At 42.8% G+C, this 19,060-nt stretch overlaps 1 protein-coding gene across 1 annotated transcript; it reads left to right on the top strand.

Moving 5' to 3' along the window:
• Positions 1 to 80: 80 nt before the first annotated feature.
• RNF166 (ring finger protein 166) lies at positions 81 to 14,192 on the top strand. The gene is made up of 6 exons (XM_060788114.2): positions 81 to 372; positions 5,915 to 6,071; positions 7,561 to 7,673; positions 7,809 to 7,923; positions 12,468 to 12,575; positions 13,837 to 14,192. The coding sequence occupies exons 1-6, from the start codon at positions 140 to 142 to the stop codon at positions 13,900 to 13,902; spliced, it is 792 nt and encodes a 263-aa protein (XP_060644097.2). The 5' UTR covers positions 81 to 139; the 3' UTR covers positions 13,903 to 14,192.
• The last annotated feature ends 4,868 nt before the right edge of the window (positions 14,193 to 19,060 follow it).

Genomic DNA, 19,060 nt, shown 5'->3' with positions numbered 1-19,060 from the left:
CTTCTCTCATAGACTCACTTGGGCCTTCCCACCAAGGGCGGAAGTAGAGGCCAAGTTTTGCCCGCGTCCGCCGAGCCGTGTCGTCACTTCCGCTGCTGGGCTTCCGCTTTCTTCTCCCTCCGCGTCTTTTCTTTCTTCAATGGCGGCGGCGATGTTTCGGAGCCTGCTGGTCTCGGCGGGAGGGTCCCGGGAAGCGCCGCCTCCTCCGCCTCCGCCTCCTCCGGCGGGCGCCTCCTCCGCTTCTTCCTCCTCCTCCTCGGCCCAGGCCCACCACCCTCCACCCGAGGCTGCGGCTCTGGAGGCCCAGTTCAGCTGCCCCATCTGCCTGGAGGTCTACCAGAGGCCCGTCCGCATCGCCTCCTGCAGGCACTCGTGAGTCCCGGGTGAATTGCGGCCTAGGCAGCAGGGGAGGAGGCAGGGAATAATAATAATAATAATCTATATATTGTCGAAGGCTTTCATGGCCGGAATCACTAGGTTCTTGTAGGTTTTTTCGGGCTATAGGGCCATGTTCTAGAGGCATTTCTCCTGACGTTTCGCCTGCATCTATAGCAAGCATCCTCAGAGGTAGTGAGGTCTGTTGGAACTAGGCAAAAGGGTTTATATATCTGTGGAATGACCAGGGTGGGACAAAGGACTCTCTGCTGGAGCTACGTGTGAATGTTTCAGCTGACCACCTTCATTAGCATTTGAAGGCCTGGCTGAGCCTGGGAAATGTTCTGTTGAGAGGTGTTAAGATGTGCCTGGTTGTTTCCTCTCTGCTGTTTTGCTGTAGTAATTTTAGAGTTTTTTAATACTGGTAGCCAGATTTTGTTCATTTTCATGGTCTCCTCCTTTCTGTTGAAATTGTCCACATGCTTGTGGATTTCAATGGCCAAGAAAATCCAACAATGCTACGTTCAGCAAAGGACAAGAGGGATCCTCTCACCTCTGCAGGAGTCTACCGTATACCATGCAGCTGTGAAGAAGTCTACATAGGGACCACCAAATGCAGCAGCATTGCCCAAACACGAATCAAGGAACATGAAAGGCACTGCAGACTACTTCAACCAGAGAAGTCAGCCATAGCAGAGCACCTGATGAACCAGCCTGGACAAAGCCATTGAAATGAAGTGGAAGGTAAAAGGAAGAGGGGCCGACCAAGGGCAAGATGGATGGATGGCATCCTTGAAGTGACTGGACTGACCTTGAAGGAGCTGGGGGTGGTGACGGCCGACAGGGAGCTCTGGCGTGGGCTGGTCCATGAGGTCACGGAGAGTCAGAGATGACTGAACGAATGAACAACAACAGGTAGATAGATCGATCAGGAAGACTGCTGGGAGTTGCAGTCTAAGAATAGGTAGACAAGGAAGAATGGGGAGAAAGAGGAAAGAAAAGAAAGGGGGGGGGGAAGGAAGGAGAGAAGGAAAGTAAAAAAGGGAAGAAAAGAGAGAGAGAAAGAAGAGAAAGAGTGGGGGGAAGGTTGGCCACAGCAACGGTGATGGGTACAGCTAGTCCAGTTGTTCTCAACCTGTGTGCCTGGTCGCTGTGGCTATCTGGATGAGGATGAACGAGCCGAAGATTAATCCCGACAAGACAGAGGTCTTCCTGGTCGATCATAAATCGGATCGGGTATAGGGTGGCAACCTGTGTTGGACGGGGTTGCACTCCCCCTGAAGTCACAGGTCCACAGTTTGGGTGTCCTCCTGGATTCATCACTTACGCTTGAAGCTCAGGTGTCGGCGGTGGCCGAGAGGGCTTTTGCACGATTGAGACTCGTGCGCCAACTGCGACCGTACCTCATAAAGGCTGATCTGGCCGAGGTGGTCCATGCCTTGGTCACCTCTAGATTGGACTACTGTAATGCGCTCTACGTGGGGCTGCCCTTGAAAACGGCTCGGAAATTCCAACTGGTCCAACGGGCGGCGGCCAGGTTGTTAACTGGCGCTCCTTACAGAGAGAGGTCAACCCTCCTGTTTAAGGAGCTCCATTGGCTGCCGTTCATTTTCTGATCCCAATTCAAGGTGCAGGTGCTTACCTACAAAGCCCTAAACGGTTTGGGACCTGCCTACCTGCGTGACTGCATCTCCACATACAATCCCACACATTCCCTTCGATCATCTGGAGAGGCCCTGCTCACGATCCCACCGGCGTCACAAGCATGTCTGGTGGGGACGAGGGACAGGGCCTTCTCTGTGGTGGCCCCCCGGCTCTGGAACTCTCTCCCCAAGGACATCAGACAAGCTCCAACGAATAGGAAACTCCTGGCATCATATCCCAAATGCACCTTGTCAGAGATTTAGGATTGTCTGCACATTGCACTTACCTCCAAAAACCTCTACTTATCACCTGTCAAGTCCAGCACTTTTTAAATTTTGTCTATTACATTTGGTCCGGCCTTAGGTTTTAATGCGTCATGGTGTTATTGTTTTTAGTGTGTTATTGTTTTGCTTGGTGTTTTATTATTTGCTTTATGAGTTTTACTGTTGTATTTGTATGCTGTTGTTTTGCTGGTGGCCTGGGCCTTTGTAAGCCGCATCGAGTCCTTCGGGAGATTTTGCGGGGTATAAATAAAGTTAATAATAATAATAATAATAATACAATGTGTGTGCATGGCCACATATATACAGATATACACATATACACAGACTGGGCCACAGCAGTGCGTGGCAGGGGATGGCTTGCATGTAAATAAAAATGTAATGTTCAATTTGTGGGATTAACATAACTCAAAAACCACTGGACAAATTGACACAAAATTTGGACATAATACACCTAACAGTCCAACGAATATCCATCACCCATAAACACACGTGCGCACACAAAACCCCAGTGGAACAGACTTAAAAACTCTAAAATTGCAACAGCAAAACAATAGAGAGAAAACAATCTGGGACATCTAATCACCTCTCAACAAAAGATTGCCCCAGGCACTGCCAGGCCATCAAATGCTAATCAAGGTGGTCAGTTGAAACATTCACACCTAGCTCCAACAGACAAGAGTTCTTTGTCCCACCCTGGAATTGTGGGAGTTGAGATCCAAAACACCCGGAGGACCACAGGTTTGCCCACATCTGCTCCATTGTGCCCTAGTCTCTAGAGCAGTAGAACTGGCTGATGCGTTATTCCAGGTGAGGTCTGACCAAAGCTGAAGAGAGTGGGACTATGACTTCTCTCAACCTTCACACTATCCTCCTATTGATGCAGCCTAGAATCACATTGCCTTTTAAAGTTGCCGCACCACAATGTTGTCTCATGTTCAACTTGTAATCTACCAAGACTCCTAGATTCTTTTCGCACAGATTGTTTGTTGGATGAACCTTCCATGGTTGGGTTAACAACTGTGTCGACTAGTGTGAGTATCCTACCTATGGTCACTGCCTAATCCTTTAATGTTGCTTATTGGGAAGTCTTCCGGAAGAGATTTTGCTAGCAGATAAGCACAGAGCAGCCTTGGAGGTTCATACTGAAAAGAAAGCAAGTCTTTCCTGGCCAAGGAAGAGGAAGCAGGCAGCATCTTGCTTAGTGAAGCAGGAAGGAGAAAAGAACAAGCCACTCATTCATTTAGATCTCTTGAAAGGCCAGTCTGTTTGCCCTCTCCTCTTTGTGCTTCCCCTGAGGTCTGTTTCTAGTCTGCTGGTTTGTTTGCGGAGTTGCTTTTGCCTAATTAAAACAATAGAGCCCTCGAGAATCAAAATACCCAAGTCGCCATGATCTCTGATCCCTGTTTGTTGCTGCCCTTCAGTTTCTGAAAGTCATTATCTGGCCCAAAGCTTGTTGCTTCAATTCCAGTTGACATTTTAAGTTTCAGATTGATACACAGGAGCCAAAGCTGGCTGTAAAGAACAAAAAAGGAGTAAGACAGTGGAGAAGGAAACTCCACTGGACTCCAGGCAGCAACATATCTCACTGTTGAACTGTTCTCACTATCCTATTGTTTAGCTGGAGTCTCTTTAGAGCAGCTGTGGAAGATACTGGTTGTGCAAATCAATGCTTGAATTAATTTTTATGGCCCTTGAGCAATTGTTTCACAGTGTAGAAGTTGCTTATTTGGGATGCAGAAAGCTCCAAACTATTTATTTATTTATTTTTATTTATCGTGTCATCCGCAACCAGAACATTGTATTACATTTCTAACAGAACAAAACAAACAAACAGATAAAAAGATTTTTAAAAAACCACAAATTTTGCAAACTTGGTAGCTGATTAAATGTCCTTTGACCAGTATCTGGCCACTTGGAGTGCCTCTGGTGTTGCCGCAAGAAGGTCCTCCATTGTGCATGTAGCAGGGCTCAGGTTGCAGGTGGTCAGTGGTTTGCTCTTCTCCACACTCGCATGTCGTGGATTCAACTTTGTGGCCCCATTTCTTAAGACTGGCTCTGCATCTCGTGGTGCCAGAGCGCAGTCTGTTCAGCGCCTTCCAAGTCACCCAGTCTTCTGTGTGCCCAGGGGGGAGTCTCTCATCTGGTATCACCCACGGATTGAGGTGCTGGGTTTGAGCCTGCCACTTTTGGACTCTCACTTGCTGAGGTGTTCCAGCGAGTGTCTCTGTAGATCTAAGAAAACTATTTCTTGATTTAAGTCGTTGACGTGCTGGCTGATACCCAAACAAGGGATGAGCTGGAGATGTCTCTGCCTTGGTCCTTTCACTATTGGCTGCAACTTCCCGGCGGATGTCAGGTGGTGCAATACCGGCTAAGCAGTGTAATTTCTCCAGTGGTATAGGGCGCAGACACCCTGTGATAATGCGGCATGTCTCATTAAGAGCCACATCCACTGTTTTAGTGTGGTGAGATGTGTTCCACACTGGGCATGCATACTCAGCAGCAGAGTAGCATAGTGCAAGGGCAGATGTCTTCACTGTATCTGGTTGTGATCCCCAGGTTGTGATCCCCAGGTGATCCCCAGGTTTTGTGCCAGTCAGCTTTCGTATGATATTGTTTCTAGCACCCACTTTTTGTTTGATGTTCAGGCAGTGCTTCTTGTAGGTCAGAGCATGGTCCAGAGTGACTCTCAGGTATTTGGGTGTGCTGCAATGCTCCAGTGGGATTCCTTCCCAGATAATCCTCAGAGCTCGGAATGCTTGTCTCTTCTTAAGGTGAAAGGCACATGTCTGTGTTTTAGATGGATTAGGGATCAGTTGGTTTTTCCTGTAATAGGCAGTTAGATCACCTAGAGCTTCGGAGAGCTTCTGTTCAACCATCTCAAAGCTCCCTGCTTGAGCGGTAATGGCTCGATCATCAGCATAGATGAAACTCTCTGTCCCTTCTGGCAGTGGCTGGTCATTTGTGTAGATGTTGAACATGGATGGAGCGAGCATGCTCCCCTGAGGCAGGCCGTTTTGCAGTCTTCGCCATCTTCTTCTCTGTCCCTGGAACTCAACAAAAAAGCTGTTTGGTAGCAGATTTTCTATGAAGCGGGTGAGGTGATAGTCCTTTGTGATATTATAATTTTTTTTTCTCAGGAGAAGGCAGTGATTTATGGTGTCATATGCTGCTGACAGGTCTGTGAAGGCACTCCTGTAGTTGGCTTCCTTGGAATTAAAAACACAGGAAATGTATATAAATATGAATTTCATAATTTAAAAAAAATAGTTCCATGGAATTTAAACTACATTTAAAATCCCACTGATATCATGTCCAGCAGCCTGCCTGTCATGTTCTTCTACAACAGGAAATTTCTCATCCCATATAGTTGATTTAACTGAGAAGTTAAATCAATTATTTGAAATTGATTTCAATTATATGTTCTCTCAGGCTTTTTTTTAAGCAGTTGCGTTTCTCTTGGGAATCTTGTACCCCTAAGTGCAGTGATTACGGAGGGCTGACCATAGAGCCAGATTCTTCACTGAGTCTGTTCACAAAATACCCAAATGCCTGGGGTTCTCCTATGTCTCCCAAGATTGTAGAGTGAAATTGGGTTCTTTTCCCCCCAGGTTCTGTGGGGAATGCCTTCAGCCGTGCCTCCAAGTGACTTCTCCCCTCTGCCCACTTTGCCGCATGCCCTTTGATCCCAAGAAGGTGGAGAAGGCTTCCAGCGTGGAGAAGCAGCTCTCTTCCTTCAAGGCGCCCTGCCGAGGCTGTAGCAAGAAGGTAAAGAGTTCAAAATAGCATTTCCTGCCTGAAGGATGGAGGTACCTCTTTTCATAGCAACTTTGGAAGCAGCAGGAAGTGGTTGCATAGCTTGCAGCTCAGTTGTTTTGCATCTCTGCCTCTCTAGCAAGTGAGATCTTTCACCACAAAGAACTTCTTTGCAAGTGTTTAAATAGTAGTTTAGCTCCAGGATTCAAGCAGGCATTAATGCTTGGGAAGGATGGCAATTTTGTACACACATAAATTCTGTAGTGGTGCTCCTGATGCAACCCAAAGTAATGTAATGGTTCATTTAATTTTTTTTTTTTTTTTGGCTTCTGGGTGGAAAGTGAGGATTCTGAAAAAGCTTGGGAAGGTTGCCTTGGTAAAACTGCATTAGCAAGAACTTGGAGCTAGTTTTGGGGCTTCAAAAGTTGTAAAATACTTATAGAGTTACATTATTATACATTGATACTGTATTTCTTCAGTTCTAAGACACTTTTTTCCTATATAAACATCTCAAAAATGGAGTAGGTCTTAGAATCGCAGGTATATCTTGCATATTTTTGGTGGTGTTAGTAAAATTAGGGTGCGTCTTAGCCAATGCCATTTTACAATTGAAGAAATAGATAAACTGGAATTTGCAATTACTTTGAGCTGGTTTTTGGTCTTTAAACATTGTAATTATATCGATTTTTAATTAGATAGACAGATAGATGATATTGATTCTTGGAAGGCATCAGGGATAAACACACACACATATTTATCATATATACAAGTATAAGCCAAGTTTTTCAGCCATTTTTAGGCTGAAAAAGCCCCCCTCGGTTTGTACTCAAGTCAAGGTTATTTATTATTTTACTAGATTATTGTTGTTGTTGTTGTTGTTGTTGTTATTATTATTAGATTTATTATTTTACTCTATTTACTATTATTAAATTTCCATTATTTTACTCTATTATTATACATTTACTATTTACTCTATTATTATTATTACATTTATATTATTATTTTACTCTATTTATTGTTATTACGTTTATTATTATTACATTATTTTACTGTATTATTATTATTACATTTATTATTTTACTCTATTATTATATGCACAGCAAGATTAGTACACAGCAAACAAGATCACTATGCTGACTTTTGTATTTCATCATGTGTCAGACATTTCCCAAGTATCTAGGACTGTGAAGTATTAGCGAATAATGTGTGCAGATCCAAATAGGCTGGCTTTTTGCAGCTGACAGATGGTAATTTTGTCAACGCCGATTGTTTTTAAGTGCAGGCCAGTGACTACACCTTTAAAGCCTTCCAAAGATAGAAGGAATGCAACTAGGAATTTGTCTAACTGCCTCACATAATTTATTTCTGAACTAGGAAGATTTTTTTTCAAAAGAAAGCTTGCCTTAAGTATTTTAATTTGGGGCATCTTCTGACCCAATTGGGCATTTCTGCTTCTAAAATGTCTGATGTCCATCTTTTCTGTTCTTTTTTCACCCTTCAGGTGACCCTGGCAAAGATGAGGCCCCATGTCACGTCCTGCACCAAGGTCCAGGAGCAGATGGCCAACTGTCCAAAGTTTGTCCCTGTCGTCCCAACCTCTCAGCCCATTCCCAGGTATCTGTCCCTTTGATTTGAAAGTGTGATGGAGTTGCTATGCCACGAGTCAAAGAATTAGGTTAAAAAGAGAGATTCTATTCATTTCAGAAAAGCAGGGTTTTTTTACAGCCAAATCCGTTTTCTCTCTTGCAGCAATATCCCAAATCGCTCTACGTTTGTCTGCCCTTATTGCGGAGCGCGGAATTTGGACCAGCAGGAACTGGTGAAGCACTGCATGGAAAACCACCGCAACGACCCCAATAAAGTGGTGAGTTTTATGGCTGTTAGAGTCAGGGTGGGATCAATTCTGTTATAGTAATGCCAGTGTCTTTGAAATGGTTTGAGATGGCTCTCAATCCACTAAAAACGGCATATATTTGTAAAACCATGGAATCTATGTAGTTTTTGAATGCTTTCACAGAACGTTGTGCCTTTGGGAATTGCTTAATATAAACTGAGGCCCCTTCTAGTAAAGGTAAAGTTTTCCTGACTCGGCGGGGAGGTGCTCATCTTCATTACTGAGCCAAAGAGCTGGCGTTGTCCGTAGATGCCTCCTGGGTCATGTGGCCAGCATGACTCCATGGAGCGCCAGGACCTTTCCGCAGAAGCGGTACCTTTTGATCTACTCACATTTGCATGATTTCGAGCTGCTAGGTTGGCAGAAGCTGGACCTAACAGTGGGAGCTCACCCTGCTCCCTGGATTAGAACCGCCGACCTTTCGGTCAGCAAGTTTAGTAGCTCAGCATTTTAACCCGCTGTGCCACCAGGGGACCCATGAGGCCCCTTCTACACTGTCATATAAAATCCAGGTTATCCAGGCAGATAATCCACATTATCTGCTTTGAACTGGATTATAGGAGTCTACACTGCCATATAATCCAATTCAAAGCAAATAAATTGGATTTTATATGGCAGTGTAGATGGGGCCGTAGACTCATGTAATCCAGTTCAAAGCAGATTAGGTAGATCACTGCTTTGATAATCTGGATTATATGGCAGTGTAGGAGGGGCCTTAGTCTCCCTTGTCCAACTATGAACATTTATTCTCAATCAAGATACAAAAGTAGGATATAGTAATAATGATGATGATTATTATTGTTATTGTTATTATTTCCATCTTGTCTTCTGCCAGTTGGGAGGCCCCTCCCTCCTCTGTCACCAACTGCTACTCTGGCCAGAGTGAAGACAAAGGGGAGTGGAAGACACTTCCATCTTGTCTTTACTAATAATATCATATAGTATATTGTATATACATATAATATTTATAATATTATAATGTAATACAATATAATACTAGTAATAATAATACAATATTATAATTATATATTTACATTACATGTAGTATTACTAATAATATTACAATATAATGGTATAGTGCAATATAGTAATATATAATACTGATATTGCACTATGCTAATAATATAATATATTGTATGAAAATATATCTTGTAAGCCGCTCTGAGTCCCCTTTGGGGTGAGAAAGGCGACATAGAAATGCCGTAAATAAATAAATAAATAAATAAATAAATATTTTGCCTAATATAGACTGAATGTCCGTTATTCAGCCCTTTTGTGTCTCAATCAAGATCTAAAAGTAGGATATAAATAAACATAAACACAATAATAATAATCGGCATCATCATCCAAAATGCTTGGGACCAGAAGTATTTCGGATCCCCCTCCTGATTTTGGAAAACCTGTATTTGCATATATGTTTTGGACCCAAGTCTGAACATATTTCATAAATACCCTATATACATAACCTGGAGATCATTTTGTACAATATTTTTAATGTTTTTGTGCATAAAACAAAGTGCATTGAACTATCAGAAAGCAAAGGTGTCACTCAGCCACCTGTAATGGACAATTTTGAACTTCAGAAAAGGGGAATCTGAAATTCAAAACAGTCCCAACTGCAAATGGCAGTTTAAAAAGCAACGGAAGTCATGCAAACAAACAGCAGCAAGAGGTGAATCCGTCCCTTAGTTATTCCCCTGAAGCTTGTGTATAAACGCATGTTTTCATTGGTGCCTGAAAGACAAAGGGAACAACCAGAAGACAATAATTGTGGGGTCAGATCTGCTCATTGGCTGGTGCAGCCCTGGAGCGGAGAATGACTTCCCTCCAATTGCCTGCACATTGGAGCATGTGCGGAGTTCGTAGTTTTGCACTAACAGCTGCCTCTGGGCCTATTGAGGACGTTTCATCTTGTTTCTAGTTCACTGAATTGCTGCGGTTTCTCTTAATGGCAAAAGAGCTTCCTATCCCTTCTGCAGAAACAAACAGGAAAGCGAATGGAGCCTGAAAAAGAGTCTCCTTTCATTTCGTGCAAAGCGCTCTGAGAATCACTCCTGTTAGATACTCACCCAATCTCTTAAGATCAGGTCAGGGGATGGTGTGGTTTAAGCTATATGAATAGGTTTTATATTGGTTTTAAGGTTTTTAACAGTTTGTTAGAATTCTACTTTAATGTTTTTATGTTTTTGGCTTTATTTTTTAAAACATTGTTAGCTGCTTTGAGTCTCTTTCAAGGAAGAAAATTCAGGACAATAATTATTGTTGTTTTCAGCCAAAAAAAGTCCATTGTTTGCTATTCGTGGTCTCCATTTTGACAGAACGTGGTGTCAGAAATATTAAAAATTAACTAGGTATTTTAATTACAAAAATGTGAGTCAAGCACTGAAAGGGTTAAATGGCTGCAATGAATCAGAAAAAGCTGCAATTCAATATAAGCGGGTGTTCCTGTAGCTTAGTAACCCGCAGTCTGTGAGAGGTCTCTGTGGGAGAAGGGCCTCAGTGTTTTAGTAGACTTCAGTATGAGAAGGCCTCAGTGTTTGTTCACCTCAGTACGAGAAAGGTCTCAGTCTGTGAGAGCCCTCAGTGGGAGAAAGGTCTCAGTGTGAGGTAGGCCTCAGTGTTAGTAGACCTCAGTATGAGAAGGCCTGGTGTGAGAAACTTAGGTCAGAGAAGCCCCAGGTTGAAGGCCATTATATGTGAAGCTTCAGTGTAAAGGCTGCTGTTTGTAAAAAGCTAGTGTGTGAGCTCCTCTGTAAATTCGGTGTGAGAAGATGCTCTGTGATAACAAAACTGTTTATCTGCATGAGAAAGAAGCCCAGCATGGAAGCAAAGAAGGAAGTATAAAGAACTTTATTTGTGCTATGGAAACTTTGTTCTTGTAAATAGTGCAACCATATTATTTTGCTACAAAGAAAAGCCTCCTAAGGAAGAGATAACATTGGTCTGTGTGTTTTGTTCTGTTTATCACTTTGGTCTACTGGTGCTGGATCACGCTGCTGCTAATAAGAAAATTGGTATAAACTTTTCTACAAATAGTACTTAACACTGGAAAAACTAGCAAAGATTAATAAAGGTAGAACAAGTGCAAAATGTTGGAAATGCAGGAAAAAATTAGGCACCTTTATACATCTATGGCGGAAGTGTAAGAAAATCAAATCCTTCTGGCAGTTGATAAACAAAACAACAGAATCAATTTTGCAAGTTAGCTTTGAATTCAAACCAGAATATTTTTTACTAGGACTAACAGATTTTGAAATGGACAATAACACAAAAAGAATTTTCATTTATTTAATAACGGCAGCAAGGATCAAACTAGCTCAATTATGGAAAACTAAGAAATACCGGCAATTGAAAACTGGCTATTGAAAGTTTGGGACATAACGAACATGGACTTACTTTCGCAAAAATTAACAGATAATAATATACAAAGGCAGAAAACGAACTGGGAAAAATTATTGAATTCATTAGCAAAAACAGTGTAGAACTGCATATTCGGGAGATATAACAAAGCATCAAAGGCTAATGTCTAGTGAGAAACCAGATGGCAATCTGACGGAATATACATCAAAAGAAGAGTTGATAACATAATCTGAAGCAACCTGGAAGTAATTTACAACTTCTACACTCCGGGTTTTTTTCTTTTCTTTTTCTGTCTTTTTTTTTATCCCTACCCTTTTCCCTTCCTACTTTTCTTTCACATATTGTTCTCACGCTTTTGCTGTAAATCTATCGTGATTTTATTAGTTTTCTCACTCTCCAATCTTATGGAGACAAATTATTTTCAATAAAAATAATGATTAAAAAAATAAGTTACTTGGTATATACACACAGCAGATCCATAAACCAATAAGACCACTTAAGCATGTGTGCCTGTATCTTAGAGCCCTCAGTCTGTGAGAGGTCTCTGTGGGAGAAGGGCCTCAGTATTAGTTTGCCTCAGTGAGAGAAAAGCCACAGTCTGAGAGAGCCCTCAGTGTGAGAAGGATTTAGTGGGAGAAAGGCTTCAGTGTTAGTAGGCAGTATGAGAAGGCCTTATGTGAGAAGATTTGATGAGAGAAGCCCCAGCTTGAAGGCCATTGTGTCTGAAGCTTCCGTGTCAAGGCTGCTGTGTGCGTTTATGAGGAGGGTATTTTGTTAATAAGCCCCTTGCCCAACATATGGCTTGCTGAGTGCTGTATTTTAGGTTTTAAATTATATTGTATTGGTTTTATTTTGAGTCTCTTAGATAAAGCAGGATACAAATTACCATTATTATTATTATTAGGCTGAAAATGATTCCCCACATTCTGCTAGATAGCAAAACAAAAGAATAACACCTTTTCTGAGCTGATTTCTGCTAGGAATCAGAACCTCCATTCATTCTGTCTCTCAAATGGTCATTTTTAGGGTGTCATCATGCATCTTTTGGAATGGGATGCTGGCTGCTCTGAGACTCATTTTAAGAGAGGATAAATAAATATAATATGATGTTTTCTCCTGAAAGTCCGCTTCTTCTTCTCCTCCCTCCTTTCCAGGTCTGCCCGGTCTGCTCAGCCATGCCTTGGGGTGACCCCAGCTATAAAAGCGCCAACTTCTTACAGCATCTCCTCCACCGGCACAAGTTCTCCTACGACACATTTGTGGTGAGTGACGGTCACCAAAACAGAGCCTCTGATGCCTAAATTTACTGGCTTAAGACTCAGTTTGAAGAGTTTGAAATGACTTCAGGGTGGCAAATGTGGGCCAGGGTTCTGCGGTCTTTGATGTTGATCATGGTGAGTCTGTGTGCCACCTTTGGTCCAGGTCCATTGTTTGTGGAAGTCACCATGTTCTCTGGATGTGAGAGCTATCTCGGTAAATACATAGCTATGTTTAGAGAAGACAAACTTAACTACTTCGCGATGTCTGGATTAGAGATTTTGGAATGATAAATATTAGTATTCATTGTTTGGTTTTGGGTTTTGTAAATAATGGCAGTAGAAATACATTTTGCTCTCTGGGTGTAAGATACCCGTGATGGTGGACTACAGTTCATATCATCCCCTGTCATTGCCTCCCAAACCCCAGCAGGACTCTCTGCATATGGGTTAACTGCAACTCCCATCATCTTTCAGCCCCTTTCTCTTCCCCCAAACCCATCCATGTTTGTTATGGATGCGTCTGTGTGCCAGTTTGGTCCAGATCCACCATGAAATAGGTCTAGAGTGCTCTTTAATTGTGTGTGAACTATAACTCCCATCATTCTCTGTCATTGCCTCCCAAAACTTGCCAATACTTAAAGTTGATCATGATGGGCCTGTGTGCCATGTTTGGTCCAGATCCATCACTATTGGGGTTCATAGTGCTCTCTGGAAGTGGGAGTCATCTTGGAAAATAGATACATACATACATACTTTTACTTTATATCTATAAGTCCAATCATGTCCGATTCTGGGAGGTTGGTGCTCATCTCCATTTCTAAGCCAAAGAGCTGGCAATGTCCATAGACACCTCCACGGTCATGTGACCGACATAACTGCATGGAGCACCGTTACCTTCCCGCAAAAGCGGTACCTATTCATCTACTCACATTTGCATGTTTTCAAACTGCTAGGCTGGCAGAAGCTGAGCTCATCCCACTCCCTAGATTTGAACTGCCGACCTTTCGGTCAAAAGTTCAGCAGCTCAGCAGTTTAACAATACAAAACAGTATTATTAAACTTTATTTGTACCCCACTAGCATCTCCCAAAGGATTCGATGTGGCTTACACAGGCCGAGGCCTCAACAACACAACATAACAATACAATCAAGCAAATCAAAGAATTAAAACAAATAAAGCAAAGTAAACAACAGACACAGTACATTAAAACACAATAAAACTGGGCCGGGCCAAAAACATCTGCCCTTGTCTTCCTCTCTTCCAGGACTACAGCATCGACGAAGAAGCTGCCTTGCAAGCTGCCCTGGCGCTCTCCCTTTCGGAAAACTGAGGCTGAACTTTGGGGCCGCTGTGGGGTTTTGCCATGCCCTCGATATGGACCTTTCCCCCTTATTTTCCCTAATGGAGAGGGGACCAAATCCTCATCCCCTTCCACCGACGTTTATCTGGACAAATAATTCCCAAGAACATAAGGAATCGGATGCCAGCGATGAAACGTAACGGAGCTCCATCCTTCTCCGAGTTCGGATTTTGGGTTGGTGGGCCCTCTTTGTACATTCCCCCCGTTAACAAGGGGACGTTATTTTATTAAGATGCTTTTAATAAGATTTTAGCACCATTCTTCCTTTCTCCTTTTCTGTGGTTTATATAGCAGCGAAAGCATTTCAACGATTGTCAGGGTTTTTCTTAAAAACCAAATAACAATAATAATAATGGGTTGTTGTGAGTTTTCCAGGCTGTCTGGCCATGTTCCGGAAGCATTCTCTCCTGCCGTTTCGCCCACATCTATGGCAGACATCCTCAGAGGCTGAGAGGGGTCTATTGAAAACTAGGCAACTGAGGTTTATACATCTGCTGCAATTAATCACCTTGATTAGCATTGCAAAGCCTTGCAGTTTCAAGGCCTGGCTGATTGCTGCATGGGGGAATCCTTTTTTGGGAGGTGTTAGCTGGCCTTGGTTGTTTCGTGTCATATGCCTTTAAATGGCCTAGATGTTCCTTATTCGGAAATGCAAAATCCAAATTCACCAAAAAATAATTAATATATAGTGGGTTGCTGTGAGTTTTCTGGACTGTCTGGCCATGTTCCGGAAGCATTCTCTCCTGACGTTTAATAATAATAATAATAATAATAATAATAATAATAATAATAACAACGACAACAACAACAACAACAACAATAATAATGGGTTGCTGTGAGTTCTCCGAGCTGAATGGCTATGTTCCAGAAGCATTCTCTCCTGACATTTCGTCCACATCTATGGCAGGCATCCTCAGAGGTTGTGAGGTCTGTTGGAAAGTAGACAAGTGGGGTTTATATCTCTGTGGAAGGTTCAGGGTGGGAGGAAGAACTCTTATCTGTTGGCAGCAAATGTGAATGTTGAAATTAATCACCTTGATTAGCATTGCAAAGTCTTGCAGCTTCAAAGCCTGGTTGGTTGGTTGCTGCCTGGGGGAATCCTTTGTTGGGAGGTGCTAGCTGGCCCTGATTGTTTCATGAGGAAACCATGAAAATGAACAAAATCTGGCTACCAATATTTTTTAAAAAATCTCAAATTAGTACAATAAATAAATAACACTCTGAAAACAGGGGAATTCCAGACATGAAACAATCAGGACCAGCTAACACCTCCCAACAAAGGATTCCCCCAGGCATCGATCACCCAGGCCTTGAAACTGCAAGGCTTTGCAATGCTAATCAAGGTGATTAATTGCAACGTTCACACCTGCCTCCAACGGACAAGAGTTCTCACAATGGTTTCAAACTACAAGAAAGGAGATTCCATCTGAACACGAGGAAGAACTTCCTGACTGTGAGAGCCGTTCAGCAGTGGAACTCTCTGCCCCGGAGTGTGGTGGAGGCTCCCTCTTTGGAAGCTTTTAAACAGAGGCTGGATGGCCATCTGTCAGGGGTGCTTTGAATGCAATATTCTTGCTTCTTGGCAGGGGGTTGGACTGAATGGCCCATGAGGTCTCTTCCAACTCTTTGATTCAATGATTCTTTCTCCCACTCTGGACATTATTCCACAGATATACAGTATAAACTAGGCTTGGGCAATCCATGGTTCTAAATGGTTCTAAAGTACTTACAAAACTAAAGTTCTGGTGGTGAAAATTTCAGAACCCTAACAAAACTTTCAAAATGTAATTATTATTTCATTATTGTCGATTTTTATGACAGAACCAATTAGGAACTGCCATTTATAATGAAATTTTGAGAGTTTTGTTAGAGTTTTGAAATTTTCATCACCAGAACTTTAGTTTTGTAAGTACTTTAGAACCATTTAGAACCATGGATTGCCCAAGCCTAGTATAAACCTCGCTTGCCTAGTTTCCATATGACATGAAACAATCAAGGCCAGCTAACACCTCCAAACAAAGGATTCCCCCGGGCAGCAATCAACCAGACCTTGAAACTGCAAGGCTTTGAAATGCTAATCAAGGTGATTAATTGCAACATTCAAACCTGCCTCCAACAGACAAGAGTTCTTCCTCCCACCCTGGACATTATTCCACAGATATATAAACCTCACTTGCCTAGTTTCCAACAGACCTCACAGCCTCTGAGAATGCCTGCCGTAGATGTGGGTGAAACATCAGGAGAGAATGCTGCTGGAACATGGCCAGACAGCTCGACAACACCTTAATATTATTATTTAAAAACCCAGTGAGACTGGAAGGTCTGACCTTTGTAGGAATCATATTTATTATGCCTTTGGGTGCCACTTGGCCAGCCAGATCCACAAATAACATTTCGGATAAAAGGTTTCCAGGCTGCTTATTTTTATACTGGCCTTTTTGGCGACAGATATAGAGTCGTCTTTCTTTTCGCCGCGCATCAATAACTCTTTCCACATTTTCTATAGAGACCACAAGACGTAGATAACTCTTGGTGTCGCAATATCCGTGTTTGGTTAGCAACAATCGTATTTTTACGGAGCAGTCTTTTTTAAAAGTATTTTTGAAATAAAAACGTGGGCTTTTGGTTGAAGAAAAACAGGATTTTGAACCAAATTTTTGGGGGCGGGATAGGAAAGATGGAGGCCTGCTGGAATGGGGAAAGGGCTCCTTTTTGGAGCAATGGAGTGGTTGTCTTTTTTTATAAACCTGGGTCAGGAATCTCTTTTCTGCTGTCAAGAAAAGATCTTTGATGGAATTACCTTTCTGTGTCTTTTTCCTTCTAACCTTTTTTTTCATAGTTTTAAGAAGCCAAATAGCATACTTTTTCCTTTCCTTAAAAAAGGATAGAAGACTATGGAAACCAGGGCCCAATTCCTTGCTTGGCCAGGAACATTTATTGAGTGATCTCAAGCAAGTTGCACTCTCTCAGCCTCAGAAAACCCTGATTATCGTATGTTCAGACTGAATTTGGGGCCAAAATACTGTATTGCAATCCCTATTGTGACCTCTAGAGGGAGATGCAACTCCATTTGTGTCTATGCCTTTTTTCCAGTTTGATCCCCTGCCCTGAACCAAAGAGCCCCCAGTGGTGCAGTGGGTTAAACCCTTGTGCCGGAAGGACTGCTGACCAAAAGGTTGGTGGTTCAAATCTGCGGAGCGGGGTGAGCTCCCGTCGGTCAGCTCCAGTTTCCGATGCAGAAACATGAGAGAAGCCTCCCACAGGATGGTAAAACATCCAGGCGTCCTCTAGACAGCGCCCTTGCAGATGGCCAATTCTCTCACACCAGAAGCAACTTACAGTTTCTCAAGTCGCTCCTGATACAGAAAGAAAAGCCTGCCCTGAGCCATTGTTTTGGGCCAAGTCAGCTGCTTGCTTATACAGCATTTGGAGACTTTGGGGTGGGGGGAGACTGGGGGAAAGTGCAGTAATACTAAAAAGGAAAAAGGTTTCCCTTTGACATCGAGTCTAGTCGAGTCCAACTCTGAGGGGTGGTGCTCGTCTCCATTTCTAAGCTGAAGAGCCAGTGTTGTCCTTATTTTTTTATTTTTTACTTTTTATTTACAGCATTTTTACCCCACCCTTCTCAACCCCCGGGGGGAGACTCAGAGCGGCTAACAAAGGCAGCAATTCGATGCCACAAATCAATAGCACAGTATAAAACCATAAATACATACAGAGTTAAAACAATACCAATTATAACCAATTATCATAACAGTTATTAAAACAATACTCAGTTCTTAGACACCTCCAAGATCATGTGGTCACCATGACTGCATGGAGTGGCGTTACTTTCCTGCCGGAACGGTACCTTTCGATCTACTCACGTTTGCATGTTTTCGAACTACTACGTAGGCAGAAGCTGGGACTAACAGCAGGAGCTCACCCCACTCCCCAGATTCAAACCATCACCTTTTTGGTCAGCAAGTTCAGCAGCTCAGCGGTTTAACCCACCTCACCACAGGAGGCTGCAATAATACTGTTACCATTGATATTAATAATGATTTCAAAGTTTCTCGAGATTTAGTGCTCTCGCTTCACAAATGGGTTTCTGAGGTCATTCCTTCAAGGCAGAGGATTAAGGAAAGCAAGGAGGGCGAAGGAAAAAAAGGCAAAGGGGGAAGAGGAAGGAAGAAGAAAAGGGAAGAAGATGGAAGGAAGGAAAAGGAAGGAAGACAGAGTGGAAGGAAGGAAGGCAAAAAGGAAACAAAGGAGAAAGGTGAGGAGGAAAGGGAAGGTGAAAGGAAAAACTGAATGCGAATAGGGAAGAGGATGGAAGGATGTCAAAAAGGAAAAGAAGGAAGGAGAGAGTCAGGGAGGAAAGAGGGAAGGAAGGTGAAAAGGGAAGAAGATGGAAGGGAAAAGGGAAGAAGAGGATGGAAGGATGGCAAAAGGAAGGAAGGAGAAATAAGAAATGGAAGGAAGGAGAAAGAAGTGGAAGGAAGGAAGGCAAAAAGGAAAAGAAGGAAGGAGAGAGGCAGGGCGGAAAGGGAAGGAAGGTGAAAAGGGAAGAAGAAGATGGAAGAGAAAAGAAAGGAAGGAGAAGTTGGACGGAAGGAAGGCAAAAGGACAAGAAGGAAGGAGAAAGACAAGGGGGAAAGGAAAGTGTAAGGAAAGAGAAAAGGAAAGAAGAACTTGGAAGGGAGAAAGGAGAAGAATTAGGAGGAAGGAAGGCAAAAGGGAGAAAGGTGAGAAGGAAGGTAAACAGGAAAAGGGAAGAAGAAAAGGGAAGAAGATGGAAGGAAAGAAAAGGAAGGAAGGCAGAGTGGAAGGAAGGCAGAAAGGAAACAAAGGAGAAAGGTTAGGAGGAACGAAGGAAGGTGAAAGGGAAAATTGAATGGGAAAAAGGAAGAAGAAGATGGAAGGGAGAAAGGAGAAGAATTAGGAGGAAGGTAAACAGGAAAATGGAAGAAGAAAGGGGAAGGAGAAGATGGAAGGAAAGCAAAAGGAAGGAGAAAAGTGGAAGGAAGGAAGGCAAAAGGAAAAGTGAGGAAAGAGAAGGAAGATGAATGGGAAAATGGAAAGAAGGAGAAAAGGGAAGAAGAAGGAAAGAAGGAGAAGAAGGAAGGGAGCAAAAGAAAAGGAAGAG

The sequence above is a fragment of the Anolis sagrei genome, chromosome 8, assembly GCF_037176765.1.
Source record: "Anolis sagrei isolate rAnoSag1 chromosome 8, rAnoSag1.mat, whole genome shotgun sequence".
NCBI classification, from domain to species: domain Eukaryota; kingdom Metazoa; phylum Chordata; class Lepidosauria; order Squamata; family Dactyloidae; genus Anolis; species Anolis sagrei.
Note: the sequence above shows the minus strand (reverse complement) of the source record. Positions and strands in the feature narration are given on the sequence as shown.

Excerpts from the sequence above, each read along its gene's own strand:
- RNF166 (XM_060788114.2), top strand. The coding sequence starts at position 140 with ATGGCGGCGGCGATGTTTCGGAGCCTGCTGGTCTCGGCGGGAGGGTCC. Across the intron at positions 6,072-7,560 it reads GCCGAGGCTGTAGCAAGAAG|GTGACCCTGGCAAAGATGAG; the intron begins GTAAAGAGTTCA and ends TTCACCCTTCAG. Across the intron at positions 7,674-7,808 it reads ACCTCTCAGCCCATTCCCAG|CAATATCCCAAATCGCTCTA; the intron begins GTATCTGTCCCT and ends TCTCTCTTGCAG.